This window comes from Marmota flaviventris, chromosome 11, assembly GCF_047511675.1.
Source record: "Marmota flaviventris isolate mMarFla1 chromosome 11, mMarFla1.hap1, whole genome shotgun sequence".
Lineage (NCBI taxonomy): Eukaryota > Metazoa > Chordata > Mammalia > Rodentia > Sciuridae > Marmota > Marmota flaviventris.
Genome location: NC_092508.1, coordinates 20,319,750 through 20,335,710, shown reverse-complemented (window position 1 = coordinate 20,335,710; position 15,961 = coordinate 20,319,750). Strand labels below are relative to the sequence as shown.

Genomic DNA, 15,961 nt, shown 5'->3' with positions numbered 1-15,961 from the left:
TTCTGAGTAACAGAGGGCAAGGGGGTGAGTTCTTTGCCTGGCTCCCTCGCCCGTGACCTACAAAATTCAGAGTCTGCAGTGCCTCTCTCTTGAGGTACCTGGCCCACAGCCACCCCACTCCCTGAGAATTTAAGTTGAGCCATTTTACCACCTCACCTTTTACTTTGGTCATACCATGTACATACTTTTTCAAAAATCCTGTGATGAATTGTACAATATTTTATAGTTTACAAACCATTTTACCTGTATTAACTCATTTCATATTTATAGTATTCCTGTGAAATTGGTGGAATAAGTCACGCTTGGTGGTGCATGCCTGTAATCCCAGCATCTCAAGAGGCTGAGGCAAGAGGATTGCAAGTTCAAAGCCAGCTTCAGCAAAAGCAAGGCACTAAGCAACTCAGTGAGACCCTGTCTCTAAATAAAATACAAAATAAGGCTGGGGATGTGGCTCAATGGTTGAGTGCCCCTGAGTTCAATCCCTGGTACCTAAAAATAAATAAATAAAAAGAGAGAAAGAAACTGGTAGAATAATTCACATTTTAAAATGCAGAGTATATCTCCTATAAGTCATTGGGACACCAAGTCACACATTTATTTGGTTAGTGGAAATTAGATTGTAAATCTTTTTTAAAAACCTCAATTTCCTCTGTTGTCTGTTTTCACTTTAATGAGAATCTTTAGTATAACAGACTAGGTTGTGGTCAGCAGATATTTCCAGACTGGTAACCGAGGGACTTGTAGCAAGAGCAATAAGCATGTCAGAAGTGGAGGGAGAGAGGCATTAGGAAAATTGGGGCCAGAGGTTTTTATGGGTTCACCAAGTTGATTTCATGGCCCTGTGACTCTTGGTGCTATAACAATAAACTTTTTTACTTATATCATGGCAAATTTTATGTCTCTGAAAATAATTAAAGTAGATTTGGTTTGTTCATCAGTTAAGGAAATTGAACTCCAACCTTGGTCCTTCTTAATATTATTTGAAAATAATTCTTAGGTGTTTGGAGACAGTCGTACCCTTCCATACCTGCTTGTAATTGGAAGCTGCTGGGATTTGCCCTTCCTTAAGGAAGGCCCTGGACATGCCCTTGTCTGGGGACCTCAGGCAGGGCAAGTGTTCTTGTGGCTGTGGGAACTTGTTTTCCCAGAGCCGTGAGCAGTGGTCCCTTGTGCTGACTTTCCTTTTCTTTGGGTTATGAACCCTCTGGTTGCTGATCCCAGGGGAAGACTAGAGAGGATCTGCTGACTAGGAGGCTTCCCACCATACAGCTCCCCAGGAGCAGCAGCCTTTCTTTAAGCCCATGCTTAAAAATAAGTAGGATATTAACAAAAAAAAAACAGTGGATGGGGGAAAAGTAAATTAAAAGAGGACCAAGTAGGTGGTATCCTCTCCATCATATTTCTTTGCCTTGGAAAATAATTCAGTTATCACTGTGGCCTCTGTCATCTGAGATGCAAATGGCAGAGAGCTGGAGACTTCTTTTTGTCTTCCTCATTGTTTATAATTGTATAACGTTTAAACACACGAGGGTACAAAGTAATATACAACACCTATGTATCTACCACCCAGACTTAATAAATGAAAAGTTTTTACTGCATTTCAAGGGGGTTTTGTTTTGATTGGGGGTGGTGGTGGTGGTATGTGTGAGAGAAAGTGTATGTGTTTTGTTTGTTTTTTTTTTTTTTTTTGGTACCAGGGATTGAACCCAGGAAAGGCTACTTATATTTCAGTACTGAGTATTGCTACTTATATCTCAGTACTGAGCTTCCAGAAACTTATGTACTATCAAGAATCCCTGAACTCACTACCTAGGTATTTCACATTTACTTTACACACTTCAATTTGTATAGAAAACAGGTTATCATGAAAGTAACAGCTTTCATGATAATTGACGTGAAAACAGTTAATTATCTTCCATGGCCCCTGTTAGTAAGAATGTTTTAGTAACATGCCAGAGACCCATGAAGCATATGAATACTTCAATTTATTTTTGTATGTGAGATGGATAAAAGTATAGAGCTTTTCCTGCACATGGCAGAAGATGGCTTCAGTGCAACTGCTCATTTTATTTCTGTTCATATGACTTGGTATGAGGGAGATGGGCAGAGGTCACCTCTCAAACAAGGGAATAGGTGAGCTGGGGAAGGCAAGTACCTTGAAAATACCTGCTATCGATATGGTCTCTTTAATTAATCTCACTAGAATCTGTGTTTACTATGTTTAACCTATTTTCTTGTCATTATCAAATGCAGTGAATACATCCTGGACCTCCTGGAAAGTGGAAGAGAGAAGTTTCTAGTATTTGCACACCACAAGGTGGTTTTGGATGCTATCACTAAGGAACTTGAGAGAAAGGTAAGCTCCTTTTGAAATTCAGCAAAAAGAATTTATGTGTCAAGTTGTTCTGAGAAGGCTTAGTTCAGGTCTAAGCAAACAAGTGAGGTGATGGTTTCTAGGAACATTGCCGAAACATTCTGAAGAAGAGTTCTTGGTCGTAGGATCACAGTGGCGTCAGAATACTTCCCCAGCTTTGTCACTTTTAATTTACTCTGTGCTCTAAACCATCTTGCTTTAGGATCACCCCAGTGACTCTTCCTTTATTCCTCACACAGAACTACGGAGCTGACAAGGGCAAAAATAATTCCTTTGAGACAAGTATTATATGAATGTCCTTTTTTCTTTCCTTTGCCTCCTCATTACTAAGTGCTTTTATTAATCACACAAAGCAGTATGTACATTTCAGTATGGAGTTTTATAACTCTCATGAAAGTGAGCAAAAGATATCTGGAGGGATTTCTAAGGATGTTACACATTGTGCCGAGTGAGGTGGTGCACGCCTGTAATCCCAGTGGCTCCAGAGGCTGAGGCAGGAAGATTGCAAGTTCAAAGCTAGCCTCAGCAACTTAGCCAGGCCCTGTCTCAAAATAAAAAATAAAAAACAGGCTCATTGGTTAAAAACCCCTGGGTTCAATCCCCGGTGCCAAAAACCAAAAAATAAATAAAATAAAAATTTAAAAACAAACACATAGTATTTTTACTTCCTTTTCACTTTTGGTTAAGTTTAGGACCATAAACTTCTTTTTGTCTTTCTTCGTTGTTTATAACTGTATAACGTTTAACACACGAGGGTACATAGTAATATACAACACCTATGTATCTACCACCCAGACTTAATAAATGAAAAGTTTTACTGCATTTCAAGGGGGTTTTGTTTTGATTTGGGTGGGTTTGTATGTGTGAGAGAAAGTGTATGTGTTTTGCTTGTATTTTATTTGTTTTGGTACCAGGGATTGAACCCAGGGGTGCTACCACTAAGCCACATCCCAAGCCCTCCTTTAAAATGTGTGTGTGTGTGTGTGTGTGTGTATGTATATGTATATATGTGTGTATATGTATATATGTGTGTGTGCATATGTATATATATGTGTGTGTATATATATATGTGTGTGTGTGTTTAGTTGTAGATAACATGATATCTTTATTTATTGTATCTATTTATTTTTATGTGGTGCTGAGGATTGAACTCAGTGCCTCACATGTGCTAAGCAAGTACTCTACCACTGAGCTACAACCCCAAACCCACAAGCCCTTTTTATTTTTATTTTTTATTTTGAGACAGTATCTTGCTAAGTGGTTTAGCCTTCAGCTTTTGGAGCTGCTGAGATTACAGGCATGTGCCACTGTGCCCAGCAGCCCTTTTTACTTTTTACTCTGAGACAGAGTCTTACTAAATTGCCCATGCAAATAAAGTGAAACATTTAGGACCCTCTATTCTGAGTCCATTCCTTTTCCTTCCTCCCCGAGATGATTTCACTATTCTGAAATTAGCATAGACTCTTCCCCTTCATATTGGTATACTTTACTCTGAAAGTTTGTATCCTTAAAGAATAAATAGTTTCCTTTTGTGTATGTTTTTAAATTGGCATAAATGGTAGCATAGTGTAAGTGTCCTGGAGTTCGCAGTTTGCTCTTTTGCTAGACATTGTTTTTGAGATTTTCCCCCACTTGTGACATATGGTTCCTACTCTTTAGCTGCTGAGTAGCATCTCCTGGGATGACTGCATAGCAGTTTACCTGTCCTCCCACTGAGGGACATATTTATGATTTTTGCTTGCTATTATCTGAGTATTTATATACATATGTGTGTGTATATGTATATATATATATATACACACAAATATATATACATATATACATGTATATGTTTCTGTGCATATATATGTATACATATATGTATGTATGTATGTATACAGACATATATATACACAAATATATATATATATATATATTTGTATCTATATTTTTGTTGCCTTCTGTATGTTCGACATGATCTTGCATGGTCATTGGATAGGTTCATGTTCAGTTTTACTAGATATCATTGTTGTCCAGGGTGGTTTCTCAGATTTATTTATTCACTTATTTTATTTATTTATTTTTGGTACTGGGGATCAAACCAAGGGATGCTTTACTACAGGCTGTATCCCCAGCCCATTTTATTTATTTTTTTTTATTTTGAGACAGATTTCTGGTATGATTTTTGCATATGAAATGGTGCAGAAAGCAGGCCAGTAAGATTCAAAGCTATAACCCTGGGATTAAAACTAGAGCCATGGGTGTTCTCAAGAAACCCAAAACAATTAATTAGAAAACTTATATGTGAAAACTTATTTATTTTTTATCATATTAGAAAACTTATTGATTTATTAATATACTGTATTAGTTTATTGTATTAGTTTTATTATATTAGAAGGCATAAGAGCTTTGTAGGGTTCTTGGATTCCAAATAAATATACTAAAACAAATTATTTTTAAAAACTATATCTAATTAATAAATGTAATGGGGAGAAGGAAAGTTCACAATAACAAAAAATAGTGCCTATTAATTTTACCCCAAAATTATAGAAACTGATGGAGACTTGGAAAGACTTGTGCCAGGCTCCTCTATAGAAAGGTTAAAAAGTATAAAAATGCCAGTCCTTCCCAAATTAATATGTAAGTTTAATTTATTTCTAATAAAATTACAACTGAATTTGTTTAAAGGAGGCATCTTGTTACTATGTACTGAAGTACATCTGAAAAAACAATCAGGAGAGAGAACTAAGGAAGCTTTGAAAAAGGAGAGCAGTGTTGGAAGACTTGTCCCTCCAGATATATAAAATCTCTTTTAAGATACTAGCACCAGCAATTAAAACTGAGTCATGGGGGCTGGGGATGTGGCTCAAGCGGTAGCACGCTCGTTTGGCATGCATTTGGCCCGGGTTCGATCCTCAGCACCACATACCAACAAAGATGTTGTGTCTGTCAATAACTAACTAAATAAATAAATATGTTTAAAAAAAAAAAAAACTGAGTCATGCAGGTCCAGAAACTGGTGGCCAGGTGGGTGGAATAGTATAGAGAGTTGTATAAATGGAAATTAAACATATAATCAAGGATCATCACAAATCAAGTTTAATTTACTTGATACATAAAGTTTGAGTATTTGGCTGGGTAGTTGAGGAAGGAAGAAGACTTCAATGAAACTTACCTTAGTATTTACCATAGTAAATTAAAATGAATCAAAGATCCTTATTAAAACCCGAAGTATAGGATTCCACCTCTTGGGTCCCCTTCTTCCTTTTCTGCTATCCTTTAATAAAGCGTCTACTTTCCACTCTAAAAAATAAATAAATAAATAAAACCCGAAGTATAGAAGTAGTTACAGATGAACATGTGACTAATCATGGGGTGGGGATAAAGTTGCAAAGGAAAATTTGTCAAATTTAACCAGAAATACAAATTCATTCTGTCATACAAATTCATTCTATCTCTCAGTAAGGATAGAAAGTGTATGACTAGAAAAAAGTACATGACTCCAGATTAGTTTGTATTTTTTAGACTTTTTTAGAATGTGGAATTATTAAGTATGTACTCTGTTTTTGTTTTTTTGGTCTGGTTTCTTTTCCTCAGTTTATTTTGGGATCCATCCTTGTTTATCCCTATTTAGTGCTGAATCCTATTGTGTAGATATCCCACAGGGATTTTTGTTTTGTTTTTTGTTTCAACTCATTAACCTGTTGATGGACATCTGCCAACCACTCCTTTTTAGGGAAAATTAGAAACTCTCTGTATTTGTAAAAATAGAAGAATGGCTAAATTATGCTATTGTCACATAATGAAATATAGCCATTAAGAATAAGACTTTAGAAAACTTTAAGTAGTTTACTTCATTTACAGTATGTTTATTGGGAAAAAATAGTATGGTAATATACATTGAGAAAAAAGGACAAAAAAAATCAGGTTAGTAAAATTACTAATATCTCTGTTTTCTTACATTGTTTATCATTTGAAACAAATAAATGTTCCTTCAAACAAATGCAAAACTAAATATACAGTTACCATACAACCCAGCAATTGACCCCTGAGCTTTACATGGAGAAATGAAAACTATGGTTGCACAAAAACCTGTATACAGATGTGTCTAGCCACTTTAAGTGTGGTAGCTCCACATTGGACCTGCCCAGATGTCCTTCAGTAGGTGAGATTTTGAACTATGGTACATAGGTACCATGGATTATTTCTCTGCAATAACAAGGAACAAGCTACCAATGAAGGCAGCAGGTTGGCTGAATCTCCAGAGAACAATGCTGAGTCAACAAAGTCCATCCCAAAAAGTAACACATTCTGGTTACATTTCTGTAACAGTCATTAAATGAAATGTTTTAGAAATGCAGGATGGATTCCTGTCTGCCAGAAATGAAGGATGGGGAAAGAGAGGAGAGGTGAGCATCATTCTAAAAGAGCCACAAAAGGATCCTTATGATGTTGGAACCATTCCATATCTTGACTGTGGAGGTAAATACATGAAAACCTACCAAAGTGACAAAACTGTAGAACAAATACAGACACACACACATATATACACATACACACACACACACACACACACACACACACGATGGGAAACCTGAAGACCAGCAGACTGCATCCAAGTCAGAATCCTGGTTATGATATGTTCCATAGTTTTACAAAGTGTTACCATGTCATGGAGCCTGGCACAGAGAATCCTGTATTCTCTCTTACAATGCTGTGTGAATATACAGATTTTAATTTTAAAAAAGCAAAACCCTGAAAGCAGAGGGCTGAACAGCAGTGCAGCGTGGCCCTTGGGGCCCTGATTGGGTGTGGCTGACATGGCCACAGTCAGGTGCTGTTGCAGCCTACCTCAGTTTCCCCCCTCTTCCCCACAGCAAGTGCCTCACATCCGCATCGATGGCTCCACTCCCTCAGCAGACCGAGAGGACCTGTGCCAGCAGTTTCAGCTGTCCGAGAGGCACGCAGTGGCAGTGCTGTCCATCACTGCTGCCAACATGGGCCTCACCTTCTCCTCCGCTGACCTGGTGGTGTTTGCCGAGCTCTTTTGGAACCCAGGGGTAAGGGACAGTAGACTGGACCTCCCCTGGGCATGCTGGTGGCGGGGGCAGTGAGGGAGCTGGTGTCAGTTGGGAGACGTGGTTTCTGCGGGCGTTCCCCAGTGCCACTGTCTTTCTTTCTGTTTCCACTTGCCCTTCTAACCATGTTTAGAATCTCACAGGTCAGTTCTCACTCCATGTTAAAACAGCACATCTGTTGGCTAATTTTTAGGTCTTCACAGCTAACTAGATTATCGAGTCCATTTTATCAATGAAAAAACCTGAGTGGAGGTGGAGGGGCCCAAGCAGCAAGCCAGGACCCATTGCTGTACATCTAGGAGGCATGTATGGTGGCAGGAGCAGCCCAGGCCTCTGGCCTTCCACCCAGACCCCTTTTATTAACTGTAGCTGTGAGCTACTGTAGCCAAGGGGGCTTAATAGTGATAGTTCCGGTGCTCCCTGAACACCACCATGTATCCCTGGTCACACCTAATCAAGGGACTGCTGTGGCAACAGATATGTCATTTGTTTGAACTCATAAAATTTCCTCCTATGCTTCAGAAAAAAAAGGTTATTTCCCCTCTGAAATTTTGATACGGTATGGTTTCACTGGCCACACTTTAGCAACTTAGTGGACTTTGAGATTGAAGCTATTCATAACAAAAACAGTGCTCTTGATTGTAGTTATTTATTATGGGGCTTACTATTATATGAAGACACCACACCACCCTCTATTCAAGTATGAATGTGATGTTTCTACCTTTTTCTTTCTTTCTTTTTTTTTCCGTTTGTCGTTGGGAATTGAACCCAGATCTCACACATGGTAGGCAAGCACTCTGCCACCAAGCCACATCCCCAGCCCCTGTTTTTAGGAATTTAGAATGTGACTTTTCATTTCACAGAGACAAGAAGTGGAAATGTGCCAGGCTTCTGTCATCTGCCCCTCTGCACCCAGCCTGTCAGGGGAGCCTCTGTGTGCTCTCCACTCACAGCACCTAGTGCAGTGCTCACCACCAGAAAGCCACTCCCAGATGTACTGCTGCAGCTTCTAGGTCCATCCAGGGTTGTGTTTAGTTCTTTTGTTAGAGGGCAAGTTGTCTACAGTTCTAAGAGACTGTGAAATGCCTTGAGGAGGAAGGGGTGAGGTGGGGCTCAGGAACAAGAGGCCTACTGCATGGTGGGCTGGACTGTGTCAGGCCTTCACCTAGCTGCCTTGATCCCTGTGCATGCAGGTGCTGATCCAGGCTGAGGACCGGGTGCATCGCATCGGGCAGACCAACTCTGTGGGCATTCACTACCTGGTGGCAAAAGGCACCGCAGATGACTACCTCTGGTATGCCTGGCTGGGTGACTGGATTTGGAGCTGAGCAAGGATGGATACAGGATATGCTTTCTTTGCTTTTTAAGTGCTTCTGTTCTTGCTGAGGGCTTTGAGAATCCACAAAGAAGACTTGTTAGCAATGACTCCCACTTTCATCTGGACCACTTTTGACCTCTGTCACTAACATTCTCGGGGGTTTGCAGGACATTGGAGGAAATCGTGTAGTAATAAAGGGAGCTGACTCCTTCCTCACTGGCCTGAGTCCTGGAGAGGAACTGATTAGGAATTGATAATGATGAAACAGATGGGATTTGGTTTATAAAACACTCTGTTCCCAGCCATGAGGGATGGTTAGGACAGGAGACAGGCTTCTTTCCTCTTTTGTTATATATGGCTTGATAGGCCACATCTTACTGTTTGCTGGACACAGAGAAGAGGGGCTCACCGTGGATCATTTATTTAGTGATTTAGCTGGGTCACATTTTCAACTATGGAGGTTTGTGTCTACTACCTAAGCAAAAATTCCCACCATGCTTTTTCCCGGTCCCATTTTTCCCTTCCTGGTGTTAAGTTTTTTGATTATCTCATTAGATTCCACTTCTTTGTGTACAGTCTTAGGGCTAAGGTCTCAAGTTTTGCAGGATATGGGGGCCACTTCTCCTCCCCTCTGTTTCTTCAGTGGATTTTTTAATTGGGCAGTTCAAAATTTTGTTGTAACTAGGCAACGTTTATTTCCTACACATCTTCCATTAAAAAAAGAATTTTGACCCTGAAACTAAGAAACCCCAAATTGGAGGTTTTTTTTCACCACTGAGAGGGGGCAAATATTTCAGACGTGAATCAGTTAACACAAGGCAGTCCCACCAGAACCAGGAGGGTTGTTCTGAGTAGATTGTGTTCACTGCAGCTTGTTTCTCCCCCACAGGCCCATGATTCAAGAGAAGATTAAAGTTCTGGGAGAAGCTGGGCTTTCTGAAACCAATTTCTCAGAAATGACAGAAGCCACTGATTACATCTACAAGGTAAATGCAGCCATGGCTCCTTGTCTCTAGGGCAGAGGGAGGCATTAAGCTGTCTACCGGGCCCATGGGTCCTGAATGGAAAGGTGTGATTCACTCCTGGGGACCTTCCCCAGCCCAGAGCTGAAAAGGATGGGCCTGCAGTCCATGTATGCATTCTACTAGATGCTTCTCACATGCCCTCAGATTCTTAAAAACCAAGGCTGCCTTTTCCATCACGCCATTCAAAATTAATGGAAAACTCCCCGTGGTAACTGTCCTAGTGTTGTGAGAGGTACATATCAGTCCATACCATGCAGCAGGGCTACTGCCCAGTTTTTCCCAAGCACAGAATAGGGAGTGTTTAAAATAGAGCACTGCTTCAAAGAACATTTTCCCCTCTGTCATTCCATTTTATTGTCAGTATCTCCCCATTTTATTGTGGGTAAACTGAGACATGGCAGAGAATAGGACTTGCACAAAGTCGCAGGGCTGTAGAATCAGCCCAAGATACAAATCTGCTCAACTTAGCCCAGCATTCCTTCTGTGACATCAGCCCCTCATAGCAGAGTGTAAAGAGGCCAGTGAACATCCTTCCATGACTCGGTGTGCCTTGTCAGAGGCTTCTTGGCCTTTGGAGAGGACAATGCTGGGCTCACCACATCTGCCCTGGCTACACACTCCAGCCTGGTTGCTGCCATTGCCTCTTGCTCCCCCATTTCAGTGAGACACCAGGGAGCAAGAGACTCAGAGATTCCCTAAGTCTGACTTGCCTTCAGAAGCTCAGGTGGCTGATTAAGAAGATATCTACTCAGGAGGTGCTGCCTCCTGGACTGGGGCTTGTAGATGAATAACAGGACAGTTTGGGTCAAGTCTGAGCCTCATGCAGGCAGGTGCCGTCCTCCTTGCAATTGCTGATCGAGCATCAGTTGAGTTTAAGCCAAGTGCACACGTATAAGCCCAGCTACCTTAGGAGACGGATATAGGAGGAGCACAAGTTTGAGGCCAGCCTGGGCAATGTGGTGAGACCTATCTCAAGATAAAAAATAAAAGAGGCTGGAGATATAGCTTAGTGGGTAAGGAACTTCTGGGTTCAGTCCCCAGCACCCCCCAACAAATTAAAAAGTTGAATTAAATAAACAAAATCTTATAGGTGACTCTAAGACTTAAGAGTCTGAGAATTTGATTATTCATTTACATTTACTCAACAAATAGATCTTTTTTTCCTAAAGTAATTATTGGGACAAATATGACTCAGGTCATATTTAATTTAAATGTTAACTGTAAATAATTCTTTTAGGCAATAGCAGTAAAGGCAATTTTAAGACAACCTTATTATTAAGCTCTCAAAAGAACTTGAATTCAGTTGGAGTGGTGAATATACTTATAGAACCTAGGTTATTATCTGTCCTTGGAAAAGAAAGAACACTAGTTCTAAAGGATCCTCATTTGAACTCATTTTTCTCATTCTTGTCTTTCCATCAGTTACCCTGAGTTGGCTAAGATTTATACCTAAGTATAAGTGCAAGATAATGCAAATGAGACTTATCAGCATTTATTTTTATTACTAACTTTATAAACTTATTTTCTTAAGATAGAAATGAAAATTTTATTAAATAGGAAAATAAAATGTTGCCACCTTTTTAGGAGACAAAAGTAAAAGAGGTTATAGATGTCTCTGGAAGATAGGCTTCCTTTTGAGAGGGGAAATGAAATATTAATCTGATCTTGAAACTTGCTTCCAATTAATTATGCATGCTCCAAGTTAGCACATAGTGTTGCCATCATAATTCAATGTGCTTCAATAGGTATTTCTACTGAGAAGGGGCCGTCTCACAGGGCAGCACTTCCTTGACAATGCACCCCTTCAGAAAGAAGCTGAGGAGTACATCCTTCAGGAAGGCATGAAGAATGTGTTGAGATTGACCTTAATGGTCTTTAATATCACTCATCCCCTGCTCCAAGAGGCTGGGATTCTGAAAGGCAGGAGATATGGGGTATAGTTAATGGAATAATCTAGAGTTCTTACATGACATGTTCCCTTAATCAGATTTCAAGGAACTTCATTTTATCAAAGTGGAGGGATTCTGTGAAGGAAGAGTGAGGAACCAGGCACAGTGGTACTCACCTGTAATCCCAGCCACTCCTGGATAAATATAGTGTAAAAGAAGCTTCTTTGTAAAAGCAGGCTGAGTCTGGAGGATCACAGGTTTGAGGCCAGTGTGGGCAGTTTAGTAAGACCCTATCTCAAAGTAAGAAACAAAATGAGCTGGGGGTATAGTACCCCTGGATTCAATTCCCAGTGCCACCAAAAGGCAAAAAATAATTTAAAAAAAAAAAACTGTAAAGCTAGGGAACCAATATTAAACTTGATAAGGTAAAGAAGACACAATGGTATGACAAAGGAAATCTTGCTAAAAGGTGGCCTGAAGGGATATCAAGCTGGCAGGAACCTGGGGCTGATGAAGTTGGGAAGAAGCCTGAGGCAGAAGTTGAGCTCTGGTAACTTGGTACTCTGCAAGTGCTAAGTGACGAGTGACGAGGTCTAAGTCAAGAGTGACTTGAGAGAACAGGAGAGAAACTTGTATGAGCCAAGGACTTAGGATACCCTGTGGTTTCAAGTAGAGGCCCAGTGAGAATGTTGGTCGACTTTCAAAGATAGGCTGTAGGAGTAAGCTGAGAGATAATTTTAATTCTAAATAGTTTAATTTTATGGATGTCAGTGGAGATGTTAAATGTACCTCTGGATTGGAAATGGTCAGGGTTGGAAATTTAGACTTGAGAGAGATCAGCAGGGGTGATGGTGAGCCTGTCATGTGTCACGTCATCACTGTTGGGCCTGGTTTTAATACTGCGCCATTGCCAATAATGGATAGAAGCATTTGGTGAACATCTTGATCATTTGTAGCTTTAAGGCCATCAGAAGTAGGGACAGGTATCCCTGAAAATGAGGCATAATCCATGGCTGAACACACAGAATTACAGTTTAACTAACCCTTCAGTTTAGAAAGACTTTGCAGGTAATGAGATCGTGGGAGCTATTTTGATACTGAAAAACTAATGTGGGAAGTTAGAAGGGAGAAAACATACCAAGATAAATTATAGTGTAAAAACAGCTTCTTTGTGTTTCTTTTTATTTCTAATCCAATGAGCACAGAGACAGTAAGATGTCAGGAAGCAGGAAGCAACATTAGTGGTAGTTTGTTGAAATGGTCTCTACTGGTTACTATGTATCTCTGTGATGGCTTAAAATATGCCATCTCTCACCTTAGAGCTCTCTGACCAGCCACAGTGGAGGAGGGTCAGTGTTGGAGCCTAGGAAATGGGTTCTTCCTCTTATCTTTTCTTTTCTATCTCTGATGAAGGACCCAACGCAGAAGAAAATCTATGACCTATTCCAGAAGTCCTTTGAGAAAGATGAAAGTGACAAAGAGCTGCTGGAGGCAGCAGAGACCTTTGACCCAGGAGACACAGATGAAAGCGCCTTGACTGCCAGTCCACCAAAGAAGAGTAAATTTGAATTTTTTGATAACTGGGACAGCTTCACCTCTCCCTTTTAAGAGGGACCCAAAAAAGTATTAGGAATCGTGAATTCATAAAAATAAACTGTTATTTTGCTTATAAAACCTGTGTTTCTCTTGTCATCAGCAATGCCTGTGTCTCTCCAAGACCAGAGGGACACCAGCATTTCCATTCCTGTTAGTAGGTGGGGAATTGCTTTGGAGCTTAATTAATCTTAGTTCTTCTATCTTGGAAAAGGAGACAAAAAATGACTTGTAACAGTGGTGATTCATATTCTTTAAGTAATGCTCCCTACATAACCCAACATCTAGATCTTAAAATTTTAATGACTATAAATATTTACAGAATACCTAATATGTGCCACGTACTGTCCTAGGTGTTGGTGATAACTTGCTGAACAAAAGGAAAAATACGTGCCTTAGGAGAGCTTATTCAATGGGAGAAGCAATAGTATAAGTTCTCTTTTCTAATAAAATTCCATTTATGACCACTGAAATTTGTTTAATTTTCATGTGTCACAGATTACTCTTGATTTTTTTAAAAAAACATTTTAGGGCGGGGGATATAGCTCAGTTGGTAGAGTGCTTGCTTTGCAAGCACAAGGCCCTGAGTTCGATACCCAGCACCAAAAAAAAAAAAACACATTTTAAATGTGAAATACATTCTTAGCTCTCTGGCATTATAGAAGCAGGCTGGGGGCTGAACATTGCACATTGACCATAGTTTGCCAGCTCTGGTTTAAAGCAACATCATCCAATAGCAGTATAATGTGAGCCACATAATGTGGCTTTAATTTTTCTAATAGAACATTTAAAAAGTTAAAAAGGATAAAATTAATAATATAATTAACCCAATATATTCAATATACTATTAATGCTATTATTTCAACATACATAATTTTAAAAAATTTTTTGGTGATGCTGAGGATTGAACCCAGGGCTTCACACATGCTAGGCAAGTGCTATACTACTGAACTATATTCCCAGCCCTTAAAAAAGATTTTTATTTATTTATTTAGGTACTAGGAGTTGAACCGAGGGGTACTATATCCCAGCCCTTTTTATTTTTTATTTTGAGATGGGGTCTTATAAATTGCCCAGCCTGGCCTTGAACTTGCAATCTTCCTTACTCAATTTCCTGAGTTGCTGGGTTTACAGCATGTGCTACTAAACTGGACTTAATTTTTTTTTTAATGAGCAATATAATAATTTTTGTTTTCTACTAAGTTTTTGAGATCCAATGTATATGTGACAGCATCTCTATCTAACCGTGTTTCAAGTGCTCCAGAACCACATATGGCTGGTGGCTCCTATGTTGGACACCTCAGGTTTAGAGAATGATAAAGGTAGTAGAATGTTAAGTGGAGGAGGTGGAGAATAATAGGGAATTATACTGAAGGGATTGACAAGAGGACCCAGGTCTTGGTAAGAAATTTGGGTTTAGTTTTGATTATGAATAGAAGCCACTTTATGGTTTTGAGCAGAGTATGAAGTGATCTGATATTTTTAAAAGATAAAAACAGTTTCAAACTGGCTTGTGTGTAGGATACAGACCGGGAACAATAGGCAGAGGGAGCAATTAGATGAGAAGCTATTGAGCTCTTGCATGTGCCCCTTGTGGGGTGGATACCAGCAGGTGGCTGAGTGTGGGTAACATGAAGGAGATAAGAAGTACTGGGAGCCAAGAAGATTTTGAAAAGAAAGCAGAAAAGATTTGCAGATAGACTGACAATGGAGTATTTGAGGAAGAGACTCTGAGACCTAGGTTTTGCTTGCGCTAAGTAGTTAGAGATAAGAAAAGGGGAAAGTTGGGATCAGGGTAAACTCAGGTTGGAAACAGACTTGCTAAGTTTGAGGTGGCTGGTGGACAGTCAGTGGCAGATATATCGTACACATTAGGGAAGGATCTTTGGAATGAGTTAAGGCCCGGGAAGCAGAAAAGTTTTTGAATCAAGGATTTTGGGAGAACTTCAAATAGGAGCATTTCTCCTTTGCCCACCCCCTACCACCTGCCCATGGCCTCTGCTCTATGCATTTATATCACAGCTTGAGAACCATTAAGGAGCACTCAACTATGACCTATGGACATCTCCAGCAATGCATCTACCTATCCGCTGTACCTTCAGCCCCTGAGTGGGGCTTTCATGCAGCTTTTCTTCAGTCTCCTCTGTGCTTGGGTCGAGTTCTTTAAATCTCTTAGGATCTCATTCTCTATACCTATTAATAGTTTTTTCTCAGTCCAAAAATGTGTTCAGAATACAATTGGTGCATTTAATTTTAGAGACATCTATACCAGTGGTTTAGGAGAGTCACTGACAATTGTTTAATTCCTGAATCTGGGCCTGCCTCACAGAGGCATCTTGTCATGTTAGGGCAGTGGCTGCAATTTGGAGGGCCTGCCCTTGTCCCTTGCAGTTGAGCACTCATATTTGAAACCACCATTCCTCTGTGGTCTTAGTAAATATGACCCATGGAGCCTCTAGCTGGACCTGGGTTTTGGCAGCTGGAGAAAAACTCTCTTTGAGATGACCCTGAAGTCCTCCAGAGCAAATTGTATTTAGACCATGTAGCCTATGTATTGCAAGTTAGACCATTCCAAATGTTTATCTGAAATTTGTCAAGAACCATCCAACCATTTCTGTGGGATTCAGTATAAGCCAGTTGGATTTATTTAAATAGAGAGTAAAAAACTTTTTTTTTTGAAAAAGGATTTCACACTAATTCCTTTT

The 15,961-nt window shown here is 39.9% G+C and overlaps 1 protein-coding gene across 2 annotated transcripts in view; it reads left to right on the top strand.

Annotated features, from left to right (window-relative positions):
* Smarcal1 (SNF2 related chromatin remodeling annealing helicase 1) overlaps positions 1–13,337 on the top strand; it is a 58,737-nt gene extending 45,400 nt beyond the window's left edge. For both annotated transcript variants that reach the window (XM_027941749.2, XM_071619643.1), the window contains exons 14-18: positions 2,254–2,356; positions 7,231–7,413; positions 8,625–8,725; positions 9,639–9,735; positions 13,077–13,337. In XM_027941749.2, the coding sequence (XP_027797550.2) occupies positions 2,254–2,356; positions 7,231–7,413; positions 8,625–8,725; positions 9,639–9,735; positions 13,077–13,271 (679 nt within the window). In that variant the 3' untranslated portion in view covers positions 13,272–13,337. The remainder of the gene's footprint in view (positions 1–2,253; positions 2,357–7,230; positions 7,414–8,624; positions 8,726–9,638; positions 9,736–13,076) is intronic.
* Positions 13,338–15,961: the final 2,624 nt, after the last annotated feature.